Source organism: Protopterus annectens, chromosome 3.part0, assembly GCF_019279795.1.
Source record: "Protopterus annectens isolate FY-2018-M chromosome 3.part0, PAN1.0, whole genome shotgun sequence".
Lineage (NCBI taxonomy): Eukaryota > Metazoa > Chordata > Ceratodontiformes > Protopteridae > Protopterus > Protopterus annectens.
Window position 1 is genome coordinate 735500553 of NC_056731.1, and position 22340 is coordinate 735522892.

At 44.8% G+C, this 22340-nt stretch overlaps 1 protein-coding gene across 1 annotated transcript in view; it reads right to left on the reverse strand.

Moving 5' to 3' along the window:
* DPY19L1 (dpy-19 like C-mannosyltransferase 1) overlaps nucleotides 1–22340 on the reverse strand; it is a 2139210-nt gene that overhangs the window by 1291156 nt on the left and 825714 nt on the right. The window contains exon 8 of the mRNA XM_044065091.1: nucleotides 2389–2480. Within this exon, the coding sequence (XP_043921026.1) occupies nucleotides 2389–2480 (92 nt within the window). The remainder of the gene's footprint in view (nucleotides 1–2388; nucleotides 2481–22340) is intronic.

Here is a 22340-nt window from a genome sequence, read left to right on the forward strand (position 1 = left end):
CTGACTCACACTTATACTGTACTGAGCATGCCCTTTTTACTGAGCTAGTCTTGGAACTTGCTAGAAAGCTCTGAGTTCTCCCTGCCACACCCACAGGGGTTGCTGCTACCATGTGCTTTGGCCTGTTTCTGCTTGGCACGTGTTGCATGTTGTCTACGTTTGCTCTAGAGGCTGTTGTAACCATACTTTTATCATTTGCAAGCTAATCTGTGTGGCTTTCTGTGAGCTCACGGATTTGACAAATCTCTGTGAATTTGCTTAATGTTAAATCACTGTCAAAAAGCAAAATCTTTCTCACTGCAACACTATTAACACCACACACAAGCCTGTCCTTTATTAACTCATCTTTCAAGTCACCAAATCTGCACATTTTACCTCTGAGAAATAAGGCTGTTATATGTGCTACAAAAGTTTCACCTGGCTTTTGGTCTCTTGTGTAAAATAAGTGCCTCTCTAATGTAAAATTTGTCTGGGGATTGCACATTTCTGTAAATTTATGTTTCAAGTACTTTGGGTTTTCCCTGGATTCAGCTGGTACCACAATATGATGGTTTTCCCCCCTCTCCTGCATATACTTCTGGTGCATACACAAATGAACGCTCTCTTTCAATAGTTTCTGACCCAGCCATGTTAAGCAAAATGAATGCCCTTGTACGTGCATCTTTGTCAGAAAAAGCTGCTTGTATGAAAATATCGTAATTCCTGTTTGAATACTCTCCAATTATCTGCTATATTATGATCAAACACAAGCGGACTAGGTCTGCAAAATGCCTCTGCCATAGCAACACACAGTAGTGAAGGTGCTTGGAATTATGTACGAACATGCACACATAAATATATATATATATATATATATACACACACACACACACACACACACACACACACACACATATATATATATATATATATATATACATATATGCCAGATCATTATGCCAGTACTTGTAATTATGCCCAGTAGCATAACAAACTCTATGAAATAACTGCACTTTGCCAAATAAGTCTGTGTAGCACAAGAACACTATGAAAACACTGTACTTTGTGAAACCACTCCTTAACAATGCATTCATGAAATACTTCAAAATGACTGTACTTTGCAAATAAACTGTACACAGCACAAGAACCTTTCAAAATGGCTGTACTTTGCGAAATAACTCTGCACAGTGTAAAAATACTTACAACACAATAAAGCACACACTCTGCAAACACTCTGCACACTCTGAGATACTTTGAATAACTCTTGTTATGCTTTGAATGGCTTCAGTCAATGCAAAATAGTACTTTGCACCCAAAACATCGTCTTTTATTAAAAAAATGCAATCACCTTGCTCTTTAAGCTTATTTTGTCCTTTTTATTGCACTCGTTATGCCTTTTTAATCTCTTATCATGCTCAATATACTGTTCTTTGTGCTCATTTTACTTTAAACATGGTCGTTATGCAAACCAAAGATAATTCTGAGCCCCAAATGAATAGTTTTGTTGGTTTTATCAAATACCGTAGTTTGCGGTATGTGCCTTTCGTTTGCTTAATAATACGTTTTTGTGCTACTCGTTTGATTAATAATGCATTCTGTGCCTTATAAATGCACTGTTTCATTTTCCTTGCCAAATAAATCATTTGTGGAGTTTTATTTACCTTTAGCTCGTTTCTGGCCCTTTTTCATTTGTCTGAGCTCCATTTCACACCTGAAGAAGCTCAGAGTAAGAAACATTTAGTCTGCCTTCACCTTCAACTCTGCACCTCATGGCTCGTAGAAGTAGCTCTTCTAATCCCACTTCTGACACCATGTCACTCATCTGGTCAGGATAAAACAGACGAACATTCATGGGTTCTGTTCAAGCAGCTTTATTACACACAAACACATCAGAAATGAGGCTTTGTAACTTAGACTTAAATAAACTTCTAAACAGACTGACTACCACACTCATACATGTTAACACACTGGCTGTTTTCTCACAATGGCACTGCTGCCTGCACATGTTCAGTATTTATATGCATGTGCTATATCTGGAAATGCTTCTTAAAGATACACATACATGCTCTGATTTACAGCAGGTCCTTTACTTACTCAGACATGTTTTGACCAGTTTCCTTAGAATTTAGTTTAATTTTATGTCGGAGTACAAGTCTTCATTTAAATCATGTTTTAAATGCATGTTTTCTGAGCAACAGGTAAACTATGCCTAAAGTAAAACAGCTTTACTTTACTATAAAGAAGTAAGCATTTGGAAATGTTTCTAATGCAAAATATCTTTTGATCAACACTGTGTTTCCAAAAATACTCCCTTAGAAGAACATTTCTTCTGTTCTATGCATAAATAAATATGCAATTTCAAGTAATAAAAAAGAAAAGAAATGTGCAACTTTATTTATGCTGACCTACCTCAAAATGGAAATTAAAAGCATCATCTGAAGAATCAAAAATGGATATGAGAAACTCTCACGAAGAGGTGGTGTCCACATCACCCTTGTACACTGAAAAAAATATTAGTTTAGAATTTTTGTACATGAATACACACAAATAAATTACACTGAAAAAATATTAGTTTAAACTTTTAGTATATAAAAGTGAAAAAAAACTATAACCATGTTATTTATAGAAATAGCAAAAGCGTGTGACATATTTTATTTTTCATAGCTTGAGGAACACTAGTTTTCATAATGTGGAACAAATGGGTAAAACATGGAACATATACATACAACTTACTAAGAACTCCAACTAGGAAACTCACAGAATGGTTAAATGTGTAACTTTATACTCATGAAAAGCTAATTTGATGAATAAGTATCACTCAGTATTATCTGCCAAGGATATGAGCTACAAACATTATTACTGAATGTATTACAAACCCTTTCAATGTTTCTATTTTTAATCACAACAAGATTTGTTGTTTTGGTATGAAGAACGTGAAGCATTTTATTTGCAAAAGTGAAAACATTTTGATTGCATCAAGATTGTTTACTACTGTTTAGAGTTTAAGTTACAAATATTTCTTACCACTACTTCTTGGGGTTTTAACTTAGCTCAAATATCTCAAAGACTATTCTTTCATATTTGTTTCTAGTTGGTTTGACCTGAACAGTTGGACCCTGTCCACTATCTGATGGTTTAAGCTAACTAAACTTCAGGGTGCTCACAGTGCTTAATTTCTAAGACCCTTTCAATGTGGAATTGTGAAGAACATGGACTTTTAAGACTCAAAATACATTCCTCATGATCAAAGTAAAAGTAAACTTTATTGTCATTCAGAAATCACAAAAGTGCAAAAACTGAAGAAATTCCATGTCTCCGGACTCAATGTGCAGTCAACATATAGACTATTTTCACACATATAACACCTAGCTATTACATCACGGACATGCAGGTAGACAGACTAATACTACACATAATTAGAAACACATTTTAACACTTTTCGAAGTGAAACTTACTTGCATGATGATGATTAGTTACACCTGAGATATCCCTGATATTAGCAGATTACAGTAATTATATCCCTGATATTAGCAGATTACAGTAATGCTCATGTCCTCAAAGTGGCACAGTTTCTATGGGCACTGACCTTTTAACAGGAATGACCTTCCAGCTTTGGGAATTTGCATAGCACTGGATTAATGTTAAAAAGAAGTTATGTACTCACCATAACGTTCCATCTGAGTAGGTACTTCATTTGTCTGCAACCTGTGGGTATCGGATCCGACTTCGGATCCGAGCCTGCAGCTTACCAAGCTCCAAGATCCGAGCTCCTAGCTCCTCCCCCTACCCATAATCCCCTGCTACCAACCACATTACCTCAGATTGTTTTTTTTGCCTTACCAACCTGAAAATATGAAAAATATCAACTGCAAAGGTGATCAAAAAATCCCAAAAGGTTCGGGGGATGGCAGGGGGGGTCGGTTGCAGACAAATGAAGTACCTACTCAGATGGAACGTTATGGTGAGTACATAACTTCTTTATCTGAAGTAGTCACTTCATTTGCTCTGCAACCTGTGGGACAGAGTCCCCAGCTACTTATAAGAACCTGGGTGGTCCTTATGGAAGGATACTCCGAAGCACCACGGAGCCAAAAGAAGCCCTACTTCTCGAAATCACATCTAATTTATAATGAGAAATGAACGTATGAGAAGAGGACCAAGTAGCCGCTGAACATATGTCGTCCACTGGAACCCTAGACCAGAAGGCTGTTGAAGTGGCTACAGATCTTGTAGAATGAGCACGGATATTAACTGGGGCTGGTTTGCCAGACGATATATACCCCTGAATAATACACTGACAAATCCAATTTGCCACAGTAACTTTGGAAATGGCTTTACCCATGACTGATTTTGCATACGAGACAAATAACTGGTCCGACTTGCATAACTCTCTAGTCCTATGCAAGTAGAAATGCAGCTGTCTGTGTACATCCAATTTGTGTAATGTGTATTCTCCCTTGTTCTGAAACGTGGGAGAAAACACTGGTAAATTTATTGATTGATTTATATTTGCTTCTGAAGCAACCTTAGGCAAGAAAGACGGGTTAGTCCTGAGGGACACTCTATCTTTGTGAAAGATAAGGTAAGGAGGCTTCATACACACGGCTTGTAATTCTGAAACCCTTTTGGCCGAAGTAATGGCCACTAAAAAGGCTGTTTTCCATGACAAGAACTTCAACGGAATTGAGGCCGCAGGTTCGAAAGGTGGACTTGTTAAGGCTTGCAAGACTAGAGTGAGGTCCCATGGGAGAACCACAGACTTTAATGGTGGATTTAAAAGGAAGATGCCTCGTAAGAAGGTTTTGCACAACTTTGTAGATGCTAAGGAACCTATGCCATCACCCACATGAAAATGGGAGATGGCCGCCAATTGTACCTTAACCGTAGAAGTGCTTGCTCCCTGATGAAAGATTAAAGAGAGGAAGTCTAGGATTGTCGGGATAGGGACAGTAAATGGGTCCAAGCCCTTATCTTCGGCCCAAATGGAAAAATGTTTCCACTTACTGTTGTAAAGTTTTCTGGTAGATGGCTTATGAGCTGCAACCAGAATGGCCTTAACGGGAGATGAGATACCGGGAGTCCTAGCCATTAATGGAACTGGATCAGCCAAGCCGCAAGCTTGAGGCTGACCAGGTTGGGCGTTGGGCAATCCGCGGGATGAGAAATCAGTTCCGGACTGGGATCCAGAATCCACGGAGGAGCCACACTGTGAGACCGCAGAAAGGGGAACCAGATCTGCTGAGGCCAGAATGGGGCTATGAGGATAACTCTGCTCCCTAACCAACAGGCTTTCTGAATGAACTTCATCATGAGAGGAAGGGGAGGATAAGCATAAAGGAGCCCGGGAGGCCAAGCATGGACCAGAGCGTCTCTGGGGGTTTCCCCTCTGGGGGGAATTATTGCAAAGTACTCGCTGCATTTTGTGTTTAAAGGAGAAGCAAAAAGATCGCAGCAAGGTTGACCCCATTTGTGGAAGATCTGTTTCGCAACAGATGGATTCAGAGACCACTCGTACGGAGTGAGGAGCACCCGACTTAGCTTGTCCGCTAATATGTTGGATAATTCCGGGATGTGCGTTGCTACCAGAAAGCGGTTGCTGGAGATCGCCCATTCCCAAACTCTCATGGCCTCTCAACACAGGGGGTAAGATCTGGTTCCTCCCTGTTTGTTTATGTACCAGACTACAGACATGTTGTCTGTCTGGATCGCAATAGTCCCTAGGGGAAGAAGGTCGTGGAGGGCTTGCAACGCCAAAAGCACCACCCTCATCTCTAGGACATTGATATGCAATGCGGTCTCTAGGGGAGTCCACGTGCCTTGAACAGATCTGCCTGAACAATGCCCCCCACCACCCGAGGCGAGTAGCGTCCGTGGTCAACGTGGCTTCGACCGGGGGGAATCACAAATGGCCTCCCTTCTCTGAGTTCCCGCGCATGCAACCACCAAAGAAGGGAGTCCCTGCAAACTCTGCTCAGTGGTATGGGCATGTTCAACGGGTGGAGCAAGAGGGACCATTGGACTTGAAGGGTCCATTGCAATATCCGCATTTGCAGGCGGGCATGGAGGGAAAGACCGATCGCGGCTGCCATAGACCCTAGTGCCCTCAGGACTAACTCCGCTGGAGGAGAAGGATTCCGTAGAAGGGCTAACACCTGATAAGACAAGCTGTTCAGTCTGATTGATGTTAGGGTAGCTCGAGAGATTCGGGTATCCAATCTGGCCCCTATGAATTCCAGGGCTTGAGTGGGGCACAGGCAGGACTTCTGCAGGTTTACTGAAATGCCTAGGTTGTGGGCTAGAGTCAGTGCGTAATCTCTCGCTACTGAGAGCTGATGCCTGTTGGTCACGGTAAGGAGCCAGTCGTCTAGGTACGGGAAGACCTGAATGCCCTGACGTCTCAGGTGGGCAGCAACCACCGCCATGACTTTGGTGAACACTCTGGGGGCTGAAGTGAGGCTGAACGGAAGAACCCTGAATTGATAATGACTGGCTCCGAGCCGGAAGCGGAGAAACCTCCTGGATCGTCTGTCCATTAAAATGTGGTAGTATGCATCCTTGAGGTCTATGGAGCACATCCAGTCGTTCTCCCACAAAAGATGGAGGATAGATTGAAGAGTGACCATCCGGAACTTTTCCTTGGGTATAAACAGGTTCAGAGCGGAAAGGTCTAAGATGGGTCTGAGGTCCCCCGTTTTCTTTGGCACCAAAAAGAACCTTGAGTAATAACCCAATCCGGACTGATATGGGGGGACGGGCTGGATGGCTCTTTTTCTTAGCAGCTTTAAAATTTCTAAAGCTGCCGCCTCCCTCTGATCGGGTGGTACATCGGGGAGGTGTCTGGTTTTGGGGGGAAGATTTAGGAAAGGTATGACGTAACCTCTGGAAATGATACGGAGCACCCATCGATCCGTTGTAAGGGACTCCCAGTTTGACAGGTGCTCCATCAGCCGCCCCCCGACTGCCTCCAGTGAGGGACAGTCAGGCAAGCCCTCAGGGCTGTTGCGTGGGTCTGTTCGAGAAAGGTTCTCTAGACCCGAAATTACGCGGCCCCCCCCTCTGCCTCTGGGCCGGCATCCACCTTGTCCTCCTCTGCCTCTAGAGGACGAGTGGTCCGCAGCTGGATGGGATTGCTGAGACTTGCGGAACCACAGCTTCTTTTGTCCCCTCTGATTCCTGGAGAAGGATCTTTGGGGACTAGAGAAGCGGACTCCGATGGCAGACAGCGTCTTCCCGTCCTTTTCGCTTTGGACCAGCGTATCGCGAACGGTCTTGCCGAAAAGAGCAGAACCGTCAAAGGGGGCGTTCGTGAAGGATGCCTTGAAGGGATCCGTGAATTCGCAAAGACGGAACCAGGCGTGGCGTCGTAAGATGACCCCTGCTCCGCTGGCTCTAGCGGCTCCCTCTGAAGCATGAGACAGGAGCCGCATAGACGTATTGGAGATGGATTTCAGAGTGGCCATTCGTGTCGTAAACACATTCCTGTCTCCGACCGACATGGACTCTGGGGGGGGCTGCAGCATATTCCTTGATCAAGTCTCGCTGTAGCCTGATGGTATGTGCCATATAGTTCAGCGCCCTTATAGAAAAGGTCGCTGAAGCAAACATCCGCTTCCCAATCCGGTCCAATGCTCGAGATTCTTTATCCGGCGGGTGGACCAGAGAACTCTCCTGAGCGAGTTCTTTCTTGGTGGCCGCCGCCACCAACATGGCATCAACGGGGGATCCTTTGGCCCACGATTGCTTATCTGTGGGGGGGCTCAGTATTTTGTCGGGATGCCTAGGTATTGGCTCCACGGTGTCGGGCTCCTTCCACGCCCTGGTGGTAATTAAGTCCACCAGGGGGTCGGCAGGAGGGGACACCCAAGAAGTAGATGGGCCTGCCTCAAATGCCTCCAGGAACACGGATTCATCAAGGGAAGGTTTTTGGGCAGACCACCCCCCTCTAATACGCAACATTTCCATGATGTCTCCAAAGGAGACATCTTCAGGGGGTGACCTTGGGGAACCCTCCCTATCATCTAAGTCCGTGTCAGTGGTAACGGACTCGGGGGAGTCCAGGTGCTTCCTTTTACACCGATGTTTCCAAGGAACCTCCTCGGTGGGGCTGTCCGAAGTGGACTCATCCACGGGTTGTTGTTCCTCAACAGGAACTAGCTGGAGGGCTTGGGCAGGCTGCCCCGATGGTCGGATGATGGAAGACAGACCCTCATACAGTGGGGGAATGGGTGGATCCACAGCCCGAACCGGGGATCTGGAGGATCTCGACAGTACCCTCTCCACTACCTCAAAAGCCGAAGGAGATTCACCCTCGCCAGCCTCTGAGAGCAATCTCCTCAGCTCCGAGGAAGGGATCGGGGTCGGAGCTGAAGCAGTCGGCGCCGAGAGAGAGGTGCGCTCCGAACCCAACAGCTCCAAAGATACAACTCCTCCCTCGGATCCGATGCTCAGCCCTCGGCCCCGAGAGCTCAGATCCGACAAGCTTGAGGGCATAGTCGGCGTCGAAGAGACCAGCGCTATCGGCGCCGACAATTCTCTGGGTCCGAATGGGCACGAATCCGATGACTCCGAGATCCGAAAACGATTCTGAGAAGGAGTGATCGGGGCAAACATGGGGGCCCGCGCTCCCCCCCAGAGAGGGGGGGGCAAGAGCACTCCCATCTGCATTTGGGTCTGTAAGAACCGACGCATCATCCGATCCATATCCGCTTCGGAGATGCTTTTTGTTGACCTGGAAGAGGTAGTAGAGGCAGGCCGGGAGGGCCGCCTCGACGACCTCGAGGGAGACCGATCTTCCTCCTCCGGCTCCGGCAAGAAGCTAGGCGAATGGAGCCAAGAGGAGAAGGATCCGGAGACCCCCGAAGGAGACTTAGTTATTTTAGCTGGCGGAGCCGAGGGGTGAGACTCGGTCCGCCTTTTATGGGATCTATGTCCCTCCTTATCCTTGTGCCTCTTCTCCTTTGTTGAGGAGGCACTAGTTTCCCCAGAGCTCAAACCCGAAGTGGGAGGTTGAGTCCCGGGTAGAGCTGAGGGAACAGAGGGCGCCGAGGCCGCTGATGCAGCCGGAGCCCGAACAGGAGAGGAAGAAGAAGCTGACTCCTGGGGGAGCTTTCCCGCCAGGATCAGCTTGTTCTTCCTATCCCAAAGTGCCCGGGGGTTAAAGGCCGCACAAATCTGGCAGGCCTCTGAGAGATGGGCTGCCCCCAGGCACAAAACGTACGGAGTGTGGCCATCAGCTGGGGAAAGCTTGTGGCCACACTCAGTACATTTGGAAAAAATGGCCTTAGGCCCTTCCGCCATGTTGAAGCACTCACACACACACCCAAACGCTAAGGGGGGAGGGGGAGTGACAAGAAACTAACTACTGTACCAGTAAAAAAATTTAAAAAACTAACATAAACAAGGGGGTAGAAAGTTTTACTACCACACACACTCGATTTAGAAGTTTTTGGTGAAAAAAGATTGAAAACGATCTCACCCAGCCAGGAGCTCTTCAAAAGTAAAGCTTCTTCAGCCGCGGCAAAAAACGATCTGAGGTAATGTGGTTGGTAGCAGAGGATTATGGGTAGGGGGAAGAGCTAGAAGCTTGGATCTTGGAGCTTGGTAAGCTGCCGGCTCGGATTCGAAGTCGGATCCGATACCCACAGGTTGCAGAGCAAATGAAGTAACTACTTCAGATCAGAAGTTATGTACTTACTATAACTTGGTATCTGTGTTGTCCAATTTCATTATACATCACAAATGGGTCTTTGGATATGTCCTCGGATGCAACTTGGCCATTTCTTTCAGACATATGATCTGAGCCTTAAACTCCTCCCCATAGGGAATAGAGACATAGCTGGGTTTAGGCACCATCAAACCTTGAGGTCGCTGGGGGCCCCTATTTCTGGTGGGGGGGTCCTCAACCACAGCAAGTTATCTTATTTGATATTTTGTAACATGTCTGTCAAACCAACAAAAGCTAGTACAGGAATCATGTATACTTAATAACCAGCTGGGTAATGAATCTTATTTATATCTCCGTTAAAATTCAAAGATATTTCTGGTTATATTAATGGTGTTTTATCAAGTTAACAGGCTTCAAAATTCCATTAAATATTTTACCACTGACATACTGCCCCTAGCTTAGTTAAACCCTGCTGGTGGACATTCTTTCCACTAAAACTAACAACATAACCTTCTTTAGGTACCTGCAATACCTGTGGCTGCAGGGGGGTGGCTTAATCATCCTTGACTATGTGGGGGTCCCACAAATGCTGTTGCTGGTTGGGGGAAAGAAGAGGAAAAATGTATTAATTTCCTGATTATGTTATTTAACCTGAACAGGGCTGTGATATGATCCTAACAGGATAAAGCTAATGATGAACATGAGCAAGTTAAGCACTAGAAAGATCAACAGACCAGAGTGACTGATCTTAGTGCAAACCTTGGATTTTAAGAAGGGCTGATGCTTCCAATTTTTAGGGATGGTTTTCTCTTTCTGGAAGTTTTATAAATACTGGCTGAACACCAGACACTATAACTCTCAACATCTTTGCTTAAAAATTCAGCCAGTGCCATAAATAACTGCAGAATAAAGGCTCAAAATCAGAAGTATGTCTTAAATTTTAATTCATTTAAAAAGTTAATAAAATAACACCTTTTGCATCAACATGCATTTTGTTGGACAATAAAAAGTATAAAACTCTGTCTGGATTTATTGATTGTCTGTCATCCTGAATGATTTATAGGAAATCAAACTTTTTTATGATGGACAGAGCAAAATTATGAGCAAAATCTGTGAAATCTGGGACAGATGCAGGTATGCAAAACTGGTATTGTTATGGTTTATGCTTGTGTGTGTCTTAAAAATATCACTGATTTTTATCTATCCCCATGCCAAAGAATGTCAGGACATATACATTATTCTTCTGGGTATCAGTAAAACATGCAGATAACAAGTAATTATATTTTATTTTCAAAGGTATGGCATAAAATATATCACAGAACATTCAGACACTTAGATCTTCTAGAAAACCAGTAGCCCCCACTCCCCAGACTGTATAAATGGATTCAGAGGGCATCCTTAACTGTCTGGGGGGCCCACAAAAGCTGTTGCTGGTTGGAGAAAAAATGTATTCATTGTCTGATTATACTCTTTAACCTGAACAGGGCTATGATATAAACTGTTAGGATAAAGCTGGTAATGGTCTCTGCTCTCAACCATACCCATTCTAAAACCTGCCCTGCTCAGATGTGTGTGTTTAAAGAAAGCTGCTGTAGGTTATATGGGGGCCTGGAGATAGTGTGGTTATTACTTATTTAATTTTCATCATAGTCAAACCTTAGAGGTGTGTACAGGGGGTCATTATAGTTTGTGTTTGGGCTGAAGACAGTGTGGTTATTTTTTCTTTTACTTTTCTCACAGATCTCAGATGTGTACAAAGGTTATTATAGCTTGTATAGGGGCAGTATACTGTCTAGGAACAACAAAGTAGAATACATTACTGTAATCATGTTTTTTTTTTCACTTTCCTCACAGTCATCATAATCATAATTTCTATTCAAGCTTTCATTGATGAAAAGGTTGTGTAAAACTTAAATAAAAAACTTTAAAATGCAGTTCAGAGCATATAGAAAGTTGTGTCTTATTGAAAAAGCTGAAGGGTAAAGCAAAATGTGAGAAAAGGAAGAAAAAAGTAATTTGCATGGTGTGGGGAGCCCAAGATGGAAGGAAGCATAGGGGAGGACTAGAGGGTGTATGGGGTTCCTATTACATTATTGAAAGATAATGTAATGAAATGGCCAAAACATTGAAACGGCCACATTTAGAAGTTTGAATTGTATGATCGCAGTACAGTGAAGATTGGGATATTTGCCCTTTCCTCACTGTAGTGCGATCTCGGAGTTGGAATATATATTTAGCAGGGGGTGTCGGGGGCACAGCCCCCCACAATAAAAGTTTCAAAATGCGTCCGTTTCGATGTTTCGGCTGTTCGATTACGTTATCTTTCGATAACGTAATATGAACCCGGTGTGTACGTGTGGGGGGGTGGGGTGGGGTGGCTAGGGCTCCATTTCACCTAAGTCCAGACTTGTACATAGACTTTTTGTAATGTATCTCTGTTGCAACTAAATGCCAGTAACTGTAAATGTTCCTTTATGAGATGGGCCAACATAATGTGGTACACAGGCCTGTTATAATGTAATAGTATTGTAGCTACAGGTCAGTCTGTGCGTACTACACCTAGTTTGCAGCATGAACTAAAAGGCTGCTTCAGAGGGGTGGCAGTGACACAGTGACAAAGGTTGGTACTAGGCTATCAGCCCTAGGGCCTATACAAGCCTAGCCCTAACAATTCCCTGGATATTTCTTCCCTGGATCCCTGTCTAGCAGGGCGACTGGCGTGATCCCTGAGGTGAATTTCCTATCTCCCATCTAATCATCAAGGTTCCTTTTGAAGACTGCCACGGAGGCGCTCTGCTAGATATGTATGGGCAGTCTATTCCAGAGTATGGGGAGTCTCTGGGTCAGGAGCCTATCGCTCCAGCATGTTTTGTTCATTGTGTAGATGGGGAGTCTGACCCATATAAAATGGACAGCATCAGATTAGACAGGGTGATACTTGGACAGGAAGTGCCTAGGGGACCCCCAACTTAACATTTGCTGGGGGCCCCCAAAATGCTAACACCAGCCCTGAAGAGAGACAAAGACCTACTGGAGTCCAAACTAGGAACCAGTATGTTCCGTAATCCTCTAGATCCCTCTCAGCTGTACAAGAAACGGGGAGGAAGGGTGGGATGTGCTGCATAATGAAACTGGATCACACAGATACCAAGTTATGGCAAGTACATAACTTCTTATCTGATGCAGTCCATTTTATATGGGTCAGACTCCCCAGCTACATAAACCCTGGGTGGACCTCAAGGAAGGATATGATTAAGCACTGTGAAACCAAAGGATGCTCCGCTCCTGGAATGATGTTCAACTTGTAGTGAGACACAAACATATGGGCTGTGGAAAAAGTAGCTGCAGCACAGATTTCATCAATTGGAGTTCTAGCAAAGAAATCTGAAGAGGTTGACATTGATCTGGAGTGGGCTCTAACTGAATGGGGAAGTTGCTTGCCTTGCTGAGAATAAACTGTGGAAATACACTCCATAAACCATTTAGCTAATGTAATCTTAGAGACAGCCTGGCCCAACCTGTTTGGTAAAAAGGCAATGAACAAATGCTCTGATTTTCTATGAGGTCGAGTTCTATGTAGGTAGAAATGTAACTGAACATCCAAGGAATGTAACATGTATTCACCTCTACTGGAGTAATTAGGAAAAAAAATATGGTTAATGCTTGTCTCTGACGCAATCTTGGGATGAAGTAAGGATTTGTTCTAAGAGAAACTCTGTCCTTGAAGAAGGTTATGTACAGTGACTGAGAAGACAGAGGTTGTAATTCTCAGACTCTTCTGGGTGATGTAATAGCCAAAAGAAAGGCTATCTTCCACAACAAATACTTTAACTCACAAGAACTAGCAGGTTCAAAGGGTTTCTGGGTGAGACCTTGAAGTACCAAAGTAAGATCCCGAGGAGAAGAAGGATCCTTGATTGGAGGTCTTACATGAAAAACCCTTTTTAGAAAAACCCGACATACTTTGGAAAAGGAAAACCCAACTCCCTTCCACAGATGGAAATTTGTGATAGCCGCAAGTTGCACCTTTATGGTAAAATAACTAGCTCCATCTTGGAAAAGTAAGCTTAGAAATATAAGGACATCTGAGAATGAAGCTGAAAATAGGACAATATTCCTTTGTGAAGCCCAGATGGAAAACCTTTTCCTTTTGCTACAATATTTTTTCTTGGTGGAGGGCTTTTGAGAGGCAAGGATAATTTCACAGACAGGCGAAGGAAGCCTGGCCTTTAGCACAATCACTGGAAGTGGAGAAACCATGTGGTTAGTTTGAGGGATTAAAGATTGGGAATCTGTATTTCCAACAGATGGGAAATAAGAACCTGTCTGGGATCCAGTATCTATGGAGGATATTTGCTGTGAGACCGCAGGAAAGGGAACCATACCGGACAAGGCCAATGAGGGGCAATGAGGATTAGATTGGTCTTCAACCTGCTGGCTTTCTGTAGAACTTTAGATATCAGGGGAATTGGAGAATAAGCATAAAGGAGACCCAGGGGCCAATCATGGACTAGAACGTCCCTGGGTGACTCCCCCACAGGGGGGATCAGAGCAAAGTCCCTGCTGCACTTGTAGTTTAGGAGATAGGCAAATAGGTCGCAGCAAGGTTTGCACCAATGGCTGAAAATCTCCTTCGCTACTGACTGGTTCAGGGGACCACTCATGAGGACTCATTATCGACTTGCTCAAACTGTCCACAAGAACACTGGATTCTCCCAAGATGTGCCTTGCAATGAGAAAGTGGTTTGAAGAAATCGCCCATTCCCATATCCTCATGGCCTCTCTGCAGAGTGGGTAAGAACAGGTTCCCCACTGCTGGTTGATGTTGCATAACACCGACATGTTGTCTGTCAAGACAGCAAATGTCTCCAGAGGAAGGCAGTCCTGAAATGCTTGCAATGCAAGAAGAACCACCCTCATCTCTAGGACATTAATGTGCAATTTGGTCGCTGTAGGGTACCATGTACCTTGGGCCATCCTTCCCTGAAAATGCTCCCCCCCACCCCAACAGGGAGGTGTTCGTGGTCACTGTGGTCAAAGGAGGGGGCAGAACAAAAGGCCTGTTGAGATGAAGATCGCCTGTAATCATCCACCATTGCAGGTGACACCTGCAAATTGGAGTAAGCTTGACCGGGGTTGATAACAAGTGACACCGAATGGACCACTGTACTGCCAGAATCCACTGGAGAGCTCACATGAAGAACCTGGCTAAGGGTACCAGAAGAACGGAGGCCAACATGGAACCTAAGGCTATGAGAACTAGGTGAGCTGGAGGAGATGGGGTGAAATGCTGTCCGAGAGACAATATCCTCTGTATAAGAAGCACTGCAACTTGCTTGACTGTGTTCAACTGAGTCCCGATAAATCTGATGTCCTGTACTGGGACCATCCTGGCCATGTTCACTGTGATTCCAAGGTGACGGAACAGGCGTAATATCACCTGAACTGCCTGTTGTAGCTGATGCCTTGCAGGTGCCATTAGAAGCCAATCATCCAGGTAGGGAAACACCTCAGACCCTTGCAGATGGAGATGCACTGCAACTACTGCCATGCATTTGGTGAACATGCAGGGGCACTGATGAGGGCAAAGGGCAGTGCTCTGAACTGGAAATGATCTGCCCCCAGCCGGAAGTGTAGATATCTCCTGGACTGCCCCTTTTTGTCATGATAGTACATGTCCTGGAGATCCACCGAGCACATCCCGTCATCCTTGCGCAGGAGCAGCAGAATGGACAGTACCATCACATGTGGAACTTTGTCTTCTTGACAAATAAATTCAAACTGCTCAGATCCGGTATGGGTCAAAGGTCCCCGGTCTTCTTTGGCAACAAGAAGAAGCATGAGTAAGTTCCACATCCTAGTTGTTTGGTTGGGATCCACTGGATGACTCTTTTGCCAAGAACTTTTTGTACTTCTAGAAGGACACTCTCCCTCTGAGTGGGTGGGACTTTGGGAAGACGCTCCCTGGTGTGGAGAAGAGGAAGTGAAAAGGGAATATAGTAACCTCTGGAAATAATGCTCAACACCCAGGCGTCATTTGCTATGCTTGTCCAGGTTTCTAGGTGTAAGGATAATCTGCCTCCAACTGCCTCCAGAGTAGGACAGTCAGGCAGTGCTTCAGGAGCATTGAAAGGGCCTTTATAGGTTCATAGGTAGGTACTAGGCTATCTGCCCGAGGGCATTTTAAGCCTAGCCAGAGTGTGTTGGCTTTTGCCACCCCATTGATTAATTAACTGATCCTCTGTCAAGCAGACCCAATGAAGTGATCCTAGGGGTGTATTTTCTGTTACCCATCCACTCATCAAGGTTTCTCTTGAAGAGTGTTAGAGAGGGTCTCTGCCTGATGTAATTTGGAATTTTGTTCCAAAGCATGGGGAGTCTCTGTGACAGGAATCTATCCCTCCAGCATGTTCTATTTATTGTTGTGGCGAAGTTTAGCTCACTAGAGCACATGGCTCGCACTGACTTGGATTTCTTTAGGTGGAGCATGTCCATCTATTCTGAGTTGGACATGACTTTGTAAGTCAGGCAGAGATCACCTCTGAGTAAGCGATATGCCACTGAGTACAGCCGGAGTTTTTTCAGTCGGGCTGCATAGGACATATGTTTGAGACCAGTAATCCTCTTGGTGAGGGACTTTTGTGGTCTTTGGAAGAGTCTTGTGAGGTACATCCCAAATGGGGCATTGTACTCTATGATGGGTCTAATGAGTGATGAGTAGAGGGGCACTACAACCTCTTTATTTCTAGATGCAAACCCTTTAGTAATTAGATGGGCCACATAGAAGAATTTCCTAACTACTTTGGCAATATGATTGTCAAATGAAAAATTACTATCTACCTGGATCCCCAGATCTCTTATTACCTCTTCTGTATTAAGGGGGCTGCCACCTATGTGGTAATTCGTGGGTGTTTTGTTTTTCCCAAACGGGATGACTATGTATTTTTTTGCATTTAGCTTGAGGCCATGACTTTGACACCAGGTGTCCGTCTCAGTAAGGCCCTTTTGGAGGATGTCCATGTCAGCCGGAGAGTCAATTATGGATCCCAGTTTGCAGTCATTGGTGAACTTGGTTAGCCATAGTTCTCCTGTGTTTGCCTGTACTTATGAGACGTATATGCTGAACAGTAGGGGCCCCAGGACCGAGCCTTGTGGGACACCACTTGTGACTGGTTTAGAGTCGGACCTGGAACCCGCTATTCTTACCATGTGAGTTCTGTCTGTAAGGCAGTTGGCAACCCATCTCGTGACGTAGGGGTTTATGTTCAAGCTGGTGAGTTTTTCTATAATACCCGAGTGGGGAATGGTGCCGAAAGCCTTGGTGAAGTCAAGGCAGGCTGTGTGAACCACCTTTCTTTCATCTATGGCCTTGGTGACTGTCTCGAAGAAGTCAACCAGGTTTAGTAGGCATGATCTGCCCTTAACAAAGCCAAACTGGGTTAGGTCAAGTGTTTGGAGGTTCCCAATGTCTTTGTTAATGAGTTCCATGATGATGCACTCCATAGCCTTGCAGACCAGGCTAGTCAGGCTTATGGGGCAATAGTTACCAGGGTCAGTTGTGGCCCCTCCTTTGTGGAGAGGAATAACCGTTGCTGTGCACCATTCTATGGGCACGTAGCCTGTGGAGAGGCTGAGGATGAACAGAGTGTTTAGGTGGAGGGTTAGTTTGCTCTGTAGTTTGTGCAAGCCGCATCCTGGGACACCATCTGGTCCCATTGACGCTGTGTTTTTAGCTTTTGAAAGGGCTGTTTTCACCTGTGCGTCTGTCATTTTTGGGACACTACACTTTTCCTATATTGTTGTGGGCCCTTTTGGAGGTGAAATGGGGGTGAAGTTTGCACTGAATCTATCTGCCAAGATGTTGGCAATATCAGTAGGTTCAGTATATTTTGTGCTATTTTGCATTAGTTCAGTGCATATCTGCGAGTTGCCACTTAGATTCTTAACATAGCTAAAGAAGGCTTTGTGGTTATCTTTTGAATCCTTGGCTATTTTTCTGTCAAAGTTAGCCTTGGATGATTTCATGAGGGACCTCAGTTTCTTACTGATACTGATCAGAGATGACTTTCCTTCTTGGGATTTGTTTTTTTTCTGAACTAGTTTCCTCCTTTCAGAGAAGAGTTCCCTGAAGCCCTGATTCTGTGGATCCCCTCTCCCTCTGGGGTGGCATCTACCACTAAATCCTCTCCCTCTCCCTCTGCCTCTAGAAGAGGATTCATCTTGCAAATCAGGAATGGGCCCTTGGGATTTGCAGAACCACATCTTCTTCCCACTACATTGGTTCCTGGAAAAGGTCCATTGGGGGGAAGAAAACTTGATCCCTATGGCAGATCAAGTCTTGCTCTCCTGTTTGCTGCAGGTAAGTCTTCTTAACTGATGATCCAAACAGAGAGGAACCGTCAAAGGGGGTGTTAATAAACGACGCCTTGAAGGGGTCCATAAATCCGCACAGTTTCATCCAGGCATGTCTCCTAATGGCTATGCCTGAACCAGCCGCTCAAGAGGTTCCCTGCGCCACGTGAACGATTAGCCTCATCAAGTAGTTAGCAATAGAGGCCATGGTGTTCAGCTGTGTGGAATCCTTGGTTTTCCTCTGACAGTGATTGCATCAGATAGGTGGAAATTTCCTTCACCAAGTCCCTCTGGAGGCATGTGAAGTGTGCCAGGTAAATCAATGCTCTCAGCAAAAAGGTGGCTGAGGCATATACCCACTTCCCATGCCTGTTTAAAGCCCAAGACTCTTTGTTCGGGGGAAAGACAGTAGACCTCTGTTCAGCGGGCACTTTCTTGGTGACTGGCAACACACAATTGCATCAACCGGGACACCTTTTCTCAAGAAGGGATGATCCTGTGAGGGACTAAGCTACTTATCTACACGCTTTGGGATTGGCTTCATGGTGTGAAGCTCCTTCTAAGCCCAGCAGGCGATGAGGTTAATAAGTTGGTCTACCAGGGAGGTCAGCCAGAATGTAGATGGTCCCATACCTAATGCCTCCAGGAATGACTCCTCCAAGGAAGGGGTTGGAAAGACCATCCACCCTTTTGTTTAAGGACTTCTATGATATCTCCAAAGGAGATATTGTTGGGTTGAGATCAGGGGGATCTTTCCCCATCGTCAAAGTCAGTGTCCTCTGTCAAAAGACTCCAAAGGGGTGTTAATGTGCTTCCTCTTGCACTGATGCTTTTGGGAGACATCCTCCATGGGATACTTGGGGGAGGACTCAGAAGACAGGGGAACCCCCTACTGAGGGGTAGGCAGGAGGCTCTCCAGGAGGGGCTGACCATGGATTGGACAGATGGGAGCAAAGCTTCGATCCACAGACTATTGTGCAGGGCCTGGTGGAGGAAGGACCATGTTTTGAAGTGTTGAGAAAGCCCTGTCTGCCACCTGGAATGTTGAGGATGCCAGAAGAGCCTGCCCCCTTACCCCACAAGCTGAAGCCCCTAAGGAGAAAGAGATGAGGCTACCTCAGATAAGACATCAGCAGAGGGCACCGGACTTGAGCTGTCAAAGGCCAAGGCCCCCAGGGGAATTGACAGCTCTTAAATGGTCGGAGCTGACACCAACCCTGAGGACTCGATATCAACCCCTCATATCCAGGACTGCTCTGCTCTGACAGAATCAGGGCCGAGCCAGTCTAGGACACTGTCTGAGCAACGAAAGGAGTATCCCATGATCCAACACCGGTCCACTCGTGATTACCAGGCCCTGCAACTCCGAAGCTGACAAAGGAGAAGGAGGTTGACCTGTTGGGGTTGGAGTTCTCAAGGATCCAGCCTGGGTCAAAGAAGGCAAAATCTCCAGCTGGATCTGGGCTTTGAGGAAACTCGTCATCATCCGATCCATATCAGAGTGGAAGAGCAGAAGGGATTGACAGGATAGGGAAGAATGAGATGACCGCACTGCTGACATGCTTGGGGGCAATCTGAGTTGGGGAGGGCAACTAGCTCCGGTGTTGTGTATGATTTCAAGTTCTGCAATCCGGGCAGATGTGACTTGGGGTCTGCTCTGGAAATAAGGAGCTGTGGATCCTTATAACCTCCGATGGCTCTGAATGGCTGCTTGCACCCGAGATCAAGGGATCCGGCAGGGTGGGAGGTTTGGCCGGTGCTAACTCTCCCAGATCTGAGGGTCCCTTTGCATCCAGAGAGAAGTGAGGACAGGATGGATCCAATGGGGAAGGTTCCAAAAGCTTCATGCACTTTTCAGATGTAGAAGCCAAATTGGGGAAGTAAACGGGGCCTGTTTTATTTGAGGAGGAGTCTGGGCTCCACAGGAGGGAAGAAGCCCTCTTAAGATAAGCTTACTCCTCCTATCAGCGAGAGCCCGAGGACTGAAGGCCAAGAAAATGTCGCATGGCATCTCCAAGTACCCTGGACCCAAACAATAAATGCACCTCTTGTGGGCATCTGATTGGGGAATCTTATACCCACAAGATGCACACCTCTTAAAACCAGAGGGCTTCTCTGGCTTGTCTGTCGTGCTGGATAAAGCAGTCACACTAGCTTGCACACTCAGACATCACCAACCACACACTAAAACTACAACTAAAAAATAGCAGGAAAGCTTTATTCAGAGAAGGAGAAAGAGAAGGAGAAAACAGAAAAAAAACAGAAGAGTGGAAAGAGACCTGATTCCAGCTAAAAACTACAGAAACCTAACAGGAGAAGAAGTTATATTTAAAATTAAACTACTTAGTGAAAAGGAGAAGAATTCTAAGAGGAAGAGATGAGTGAAAAAATGTAGCACTTAACTGGGAGAGGCTCGCAAATGTGTCTTTCCGTAATGGCAGTAAATGAGATCTGAGGGTTTGAAGAGGAGTGAGACATCATGAGGCTCAGATCATATGTCTGGAAGAAATGGCCGAGTTGGATCCGAAGAAGGAACTAAAGACCAATTTGTGATGATAATGAACTGGACAACATCAGATTGTCCATCATCACACATCCCACCAAAACACTGCACAAAAACTAAAAAAGAAAGAGCATACAGAAGGTTACAGCAGTACTTGGGAAGAAGAGAGGTAGCAATGCAGTCAGGATATGAAAAGGATTCAATCACCTACTACTGCAGCAGGCATTTTGTACAAGTACACTGTACTGCATGGAGAACTATGATTATGCTCTGAAAACAGGGAAAAGAGAAGCTTGTTAAAAAACTTTCTGATGTTAAAAGGTGCTTAAGACACTTTTTAAGCACCCCTCCCTCACTGTTGTTAAGCTCTAGTCTCGCATCAGACCATAAACATTGAAAAACAGCCACCTTAGGAAATATATGAGAAGTTAAATGCTTCATTCTGTTTTTTGAAAAGGTCCAAATGAAACATTTAACAGCTTCATTCCGTGGCTGTTCTCTGTGTGGCAGTGGCATCTTACAGCTTTCAAAGTTTGAACACACTTCACTACTATATTTTTGTCCAACACTTGTAAGTACATGGCAGCGAGTAAAGCACAATGCAATACAAATTATTATGATCTCACCTGACCATAACAGAAGCTTTACTGGAAAAGCTTACTCAGACTCTGCCACAGGCTGCTCTGAGGAAAAAGTTAGTTTGTTTTACTTTATATTGCTTTCTTGCAATTTGTATTACTTTATTGCTTTCTTTAATTTTGTACATTGTGGCACGTTTTCATTACACTGTGTTTTAGTTGCATTCTGTTTTCTACTGCATATTTAAACTAGAAAAGAAACCAGAGCTGTCTCTCTTGTGAACCACAAATAAATAAAATTTTCCCCACTCTCTCACCCTAGAGCTGTTGTGTTTTTAAACTCACTGTCTCTGTAGCTGCCCGTCCTTTCCTCTCCTCTTTCACTGGCTATTGTCAGTAAAGCACAACATTATCATTTTCTGCAGAGGGCACTGATTCTTTATCATCTCTGATTGGGAAGTGAGCACCTGTGTGGAACCTTCCTGAATGATCTGCTTGGTATTCAAGGCATGTATCAGGAAAAGGCTACAACAAGCCTACAAGCCTTTGCATCATCTGGGACAAGACTTTTGATCACCAAAGAGCCTGTGGCCCATTTCTCATCATGGGGTTAGTACTACTGTATTGCTTCTGGTGAGAGAAGATGCAAAGGGGCACAAAGCTGTGATAAGACCAGCACTAGGAGTAGCCAGGTAGTAGCCAAGTAGGTAAATCCTCACTATTCATCATTCTTGACAAAACTAATCCTTTCTTTTCAGTAAGTACAGCTTGATTAACGGGTCTATATCACAAAATCGAAAGCTGACACGTTCGAAGCTCAAAACTTTGAACTTGCAACGTCGAAAACAGAAAACATCGAAGTGTAAAGTGGAGATTGCCATAGAGTGCAGGACGAGAAGATTTCCCTTTACTGCACTGTAGTGCGATCGCGGAGTGCTATATTTAAGTAGCAGGGGGTGGGGGGTGCAGGTGGGCTTGTCCCTCTGCATAGAGCATTTTTTGTGTTGTTTTGGGTGTTTAGTGTTTTTTTTTCACATTCAGTGTTTTCCGTTTTCGAGGTTGCCAGTTTAAAGTTTTGAGCTTCGATATTGTCAGCTTTCGATCATGTGATATAAACCCTTGATTAACTACTGTCTAAACTAACTTCAGAATATTTCCCTATATACTTCATCCATAAATCGTCAGGATCGACTATAGCAGTTTCTCCTCAAGTGTTTGTCAATGCCCTGTATATATATATATATATATATATATATATATATAT